The 5,496-nt window shown below is 32.0% G+C and overlaps 1 protein-coding gene across 1 annotated transcript in view; it reads left to right on the forward strand.

Moving 5' to 3' along the window:
• Positions 1 to 4,465, forward strand: part of LOAG_12211 (NDRG3 protein) — a 6,445-nt gene extending 1,980 nt beyond the window's left edge. The window contains exons 2-11 of the mRNA XM_020448499.1: positions 489 to 597; positions 810 to 906; positions 1,169 to 1,289; positions 1,748 to 1,810; positions 1,980 to 2,040; positions 2,670 to 2,756; positions 3,004 to 3,185; positions 3,294 to 3,444; positions 3,658 to 3,745; positions 4,154 to 4,465. Of these exons, the coding sequence (XP_020301362.1) occupies positions 520 to 597; positions 810 to 906; positions 1,169 to 1,289; positions 1,748 to 1,810; positions 1,980 to 2,040; positions 2,670 to 2,756; positions 3,004 to 3,185; positions 3,294 to 3,444; positions 3,658 to 3,745; positions 4,154 to 4,263 (1,038 nt within the window). The 5' untranslated portion in view covers positions 489 to 519 and the 3' untranslated portion in view covers positions 4,264 to 4,465. The remainder of the gene's footprint in view (positions 1 to 488; positions 598 to 809; positions 907 to 1,168; positions 1,290 to 1,747; positions 1,811 to 1,979; positions 2,041 to 2,669; positions 2,757 to 3,003; positions 3,186 to 3,293; positions 3,445 to 3,657; positions 3,746 to 4,153) is intronic.
• The last annotated feature ends 1,031 nt before the right edge of the window (positions 4,466 to 5,496 follow it).

Genomic DNA, 5,496 nt, shown 5'->3' on the forward strand with positions numbered 1-5,496 from the left:
GTTTTAATACATCTATATATTAACGGAATTTTGTAGGAAAAAATTTAGCATGTATGATAAGTTCACATCTGTAGCATCCAATGTAGCAGTAGTTAACTAATTAACATAATTACTTAAATTAGTAAATACTCGGCGGTTTTTTCCTATGCTTCAACTGCAAATTTCATTTCGTTATCACTTTATAATTATAATTGTGATTTTATTTTTCATTATTTCATGTTTTTGACAGTTTTACACATAGAATCTTTTTGCATATTTAAAAACCTTTTTTTTCAATTATTTCCATTAATATGCATTAGTTGTGTGATATATGTGTGGCGTTTTACTATTCTTTAACCAAAAAAAAAATTTGTTTCGTTTATTTATTTATTTGTTTACATTATCATTTGGAGTGATGCGAAGAGCTCAAATTTCATGCAGTATTAGCCTTCCATATTTTTGTTATAGATATCAGTTAAAATAATGAATCATTGTGTTGTGAGTTTCAGGGGTTAAAAAATTTGCTGTGTTCGAAGAACAATGTGTTCTGCTGCAGAAATGGGTGCATATTTTCCGGATGAATTGCCTTTAATACCGGAACATCCACCAGATTTTGAAGTTTGCTCTCCCATTTTTACTTCCTTCAATTTTTACTTTTTAATGTCCAGTTTTGCCGCAAATTCCATCCACGCGCTTAACTTTTATTTGGAAATACACAAACACACACACTAGTAATTAAACTAATCAAAAATATCTTAGTGCATATGTTACTGTTTTGGTATTGTTTAGAAATAAGAATTTTGCCTACTCTTCGGTCAATTTATTTCCAGGAGAAAGTGTCAACAGCATATGGAAATGTGAAGGTGACCGTTTATGGAAATCGGCAATCAAGCCCTATTGTTACATTTCACGATATGGCACTAGATTGTAAGTATATTTATACTCATCTAAACTCATCATACTCATCATTTGTATTATTGCCGCATATTATTGATTAATCAGGACTGATTCATGATGTAATTGGATCATAACTTTTATTTGCTGCTAAATTTTGTGGAAATTGTTTTTGGATTTTAGTTTTATTTGACACGTTTAGTTTACTGTTTCTTATTCCATTTACCGTTTTCATCTTATTTCATTTTATTCGATAAATAGATTATATCATAATTGAACAGAGTATTATTTTCAGCGGAAACAAATTTCCAAAATTTTTTCCAATATGCCACAGCTGGAGAATTTCTATCAAATTTCTGCATCTACAACATCAATGCTCCAGGTCAAGAAATGGATGCTGCTCCACTACCGGATCAGTTAGCATATTTTTTTCATTTAAATGTCCTAATAAAGCAGGCTGTATGTCGTGCTGATCGATGCAAATATGCATTTGATCTTTATTTTTCGGTAGAAACCACTTTTTTTAAAATGATTAGTTGCCTATTATATTATGTGCATGATGCTTTAACCTCCTTAACCTCTTGCGTTCTGCATTTCTTTTTTCTGGTGGTAGCTAACTATTTAGTTGAGGGTGGTCACCAATATCGCTATATTTGAAGAGCATTTTACTTGAATAGATTTACTTTTACTTAGTAGAGGTAAATTTCCAACTCTGTTGGTTCGAAATAATCCCTTTGACCTATTGTAATTTAGTAAAGTATCGGAGACTGTACACTTCTAATGGTAGGCTATATCAGTGATGGAACATTAAACTAAGAATTATTTAAATTTATTAAATTCATTGAAAATTTTTGAAAAAGAGGTCTTATTTCAGTTATGTCTATCCGACAATGGATGCCCTCGTTCAGATTGTTGATAATTGCGTGGAACAATTCAAGTAAGTTACTGATAATATTTAATTATGTGGGACAATTTAAGTAGGTGTTACTGATAATCTTTTACTATTTTCTCCTAAATTCCGAATTTTATTTGTAGAGAAATCATTTCTTTGCTAATGTTTGAACATTTTACTGTATCATTCAATCCTCTTAAGTGATTATTTTCAGAATCCGAGAATTTATTGGCTTAGGAGTGGGTGTTGGTGCTAATGTCATGCTACGTTATGCAGTTAGTTCCATTATTTTTGTTCTAGATAATTTCCAATATATTTACTTCTTAAGTAACCTTATACCATCCTCCTGCAACTGCTAACTTTCAAATCACTTAATCTTTTCTTTATTTTAGAACTTGCATTGAAGCTTGATCATCTCGAGTTTGTTTTATTACTCATTATACATGAGATTCTAATTAAATTTCATGTTTTTATTAGTGATATTTTTGGTATTGTTCGTAGTTGGATTTGCGTCTCAGGACCTGGTTCATCCATTAGATGAGAACTACGCTTGTAGACTAATGTTGCTAGTTTTCCCAATGTTGCTTTGATTGGTTGTGAATGGTGGCTAGCAAGTTTACCTTGAAAAAATTAAAATATGATTAATGTGAGCAGATCACTCACACTCACTAGGAAATCCTCTTCAAGAGGAATAATTACAATTCCTGATCCCGTTCACGGAGGATTTTCAAAGGGTTACTACTACTTTTCGGTAATGGTTAGAGTACGCTAACATTGTAGTTGAAATATGAAGTGAACTGTTAAAGTATATCGACGGTTATTTGTAGGGATAATAGATATTGCTTATTGCTGTTTAAAGATTTATTATTTTGTTCGTACGAAATAAAATTTATCTATCTTTTAGCTCCAAAATCAATCAAAGATGGACGCCTTAATACTAGTCAATTGTGTGGCAACGAGTGCAGGTTGGATTGAATGGTTCTATCAGCAGGTCGGTTATTTGTAGTTTGCGAAATGTTTAAATTGACAACTTTACTCCTATGATACTAAGCTAAATGGGCCGTTTCAGTTACACTCATATGTGATCAATTGTCACTCATATAGTAACGATATCCGTATGATATTAACAAGTAGATCATTTGATAAAGAAATATTTTTCCATGTTTTTGTAATAGCTTCGAACTACCACGATTAATTTATGAAAATTCTTTGACTATTTTGATTCTAATTTGCTATAGATCAATATTCGCTCGTTGCGTACACGTGGGATGACGAATTTCTCGGTTGACTATTTGTTATGGCATCATTTCGGAAATCACGTTACACTATATGCTCCCGATACTGTTCGTCGGTATCGTGCATATTTGCAGCACCTTCCAAATCCGAAAAATTTGGCTGCTTTCATCGAAACTTATCTGAAGTATGATTTGGAATGAGGAACATAAACATCAGCAATCTTAATGGGTTTAAAGGAAACCCATATAGTTATAAATTTTACTATTTTTGATAATGAAACTGATGATTCCAGTCGCACACCGATATCTGTTTCGCGTGATGGTACAATGGGCCCGAAGTTGAACGTACCTGTCCTACAAATTGTAGGTGCTGATTCTGCGTTTGTCAGAGATTCGGTGGAATTGAATGCTCGATTGAATCCAGTCGATTCAGAATGGCTCAAGGTTAGTGCATTGCCTGATATCTATTATCAATTGCCTGATGATAAATCGTGCATACTTTGCGTAATTTTTATAAAAACGTGATGAAATCTCAAAATTTCAGTCAATATATTTTGAACATCAGATAGATTATGTGGTTGATTTTGACTTAGCATCGCAGCGCATTCGAAATTTCTTTTTTAATCATTCGAGTATTAGAAAAGATTAATTTTTCAGCTTTCGGGATCAAGTGGACTTGTTTTGGATGATAAACCGGAAGGTGTGGCACAAGCAATTATTTTGTTCCTACAAGGACGTGGTTTTGGTTGGTGTTTAGAGCTTCATAATTTCTGAATTTCGGTTTTTTTTTGATTTTGTTGAATTTTCCTGGTATTATTAACATTGCTTAAAATTGCTGCACTAGTTACGTTTACTACTAATTGCTGTTAATTAACAACTGAAGGTACACCTTACGGAAGCAGCTGTAAACTGAACTTACACATTACGGAAGTAATTGTAAAATTATGTTCAGCTGTTTGAAAACTGACATCATTTATAATTATCTATGATGATCAACTGATCACATCATTTGTTATTATCTATGATGTAGTAGTGATAACGATGATGTTAATTTGTTCAGTGATATCTCATTTTCTGTTCTTTTTTTTTTTTTTTTTACACACTTCTATAGTTCTTTTGTCCTTACTCTGTTTTTCACCACACTTTTTTTTAGTGCCAACTACAAATGTACAGGATATGATGCGCAAAATTTCGGTACAATCGACAGTTGATTGTGGTGACGAAACAATAACAATATTGGAAAATATAAACGAAATGACTTAACTATCGAAATTGACCAACTTTTTTTTGATTTCTTTTAACATTTTTTATATTTATTTATATTTATTCTCTTCATCACTCATTTACATGACCTGTTTATATTGCCTTCTACAAATAATACAGTATTTATTTTCTCCTTCTGTTATTTCATAGTTTTTCGAATCATTACTACATGGGCTGGTTCTTATATTTCATTCTAATTCACGGTACTTCATTACGATATTCTAAAAATCGATCCTATATATAGCATAACATCGAAAGTTGCTTTGCTAAGTAGGTAAGTTGTTCGAGCTTGACTGACAATACGAAAATATCAGCATATGAACCGCCATTGGCAATACGAACGCATTACTATTGTTGAAACGCTGCATATCGCAAGTTAACTAATCTCTCATTTATGCGCATTGGAAGATATTACTTTCATATCATCTCATTAACTAATATTATTCGAATAGTCTTTTTCTTGTAAATTTAAACTCTAGAAGTATAGCTACTGCTAACTATCTAAACTGATACTAATATTGTAGTACCTTATACTTTTGTATCAAGTTCACTTTGCTGTTTGTCTGGAAACAGGTTATTTAATGAAGTGAGGAATGATTATCATTTCTATAGTACCGAAGCTTGATTTCTTAGTGTTTGGCTTTCTAAATAATTTGAATTTCCCTATTCTTTAGTAGAGGGGAATTGTTTACTATACATATTACGGTTTTGTGCTGCTTTAATATTCTTGCATTGAATATCCAGTATTGATTTGTCTGTCATTTATTTTAATTCTTATGCTTACTGTTAGAGCAAAATGCTTTCTTAGCTCTCTTATTGTTTCAACTGGTAAATGCGTGTGTTACGTTGTATTTTCAAGATATAACTATGCGATCTCTCCCCTTATTTCTTTGGTTCCTGCTTATTAGTTTCTTTTTTTCCTGTTTATTTCGTAAACTGTTACGTCATAGCGTTCATCGTGCGGTTCCTACCTACTTAAAATGTATATTGGGAAGTTCATGATTATAATTTCTCCATTATCTTGTCGTTCTTATCATACTTTATTCACCTTTTTTTTATGTCCGTTTTTCTATGTTTTCATACAATTTACTTCCGTTTAATGCAATTTTAAAATGTTTTCCTAGTGTAGACTACATCTCCCTTTTCTATCTAATGTGCATTTATGTGTATGTGTGTGTGTGTGTGTGTGTGTGTGTGTGTGTGCATGTATGTGTGTGTGTGTGTGTGTGTGTG

This window comes from Loa loa (assembly GCF_000183805.2).
Source record: "Loa loa unplaced genomic scaffold supercont3.79, whole genome shotgun sequence".
In the NCBI taxonomy this organism is placed as follows: Eukaryota; Metazoa; Nematoda; class Chromadorea; order Rhabditida; family Onchocercidae; genus Loa; species Loa loa.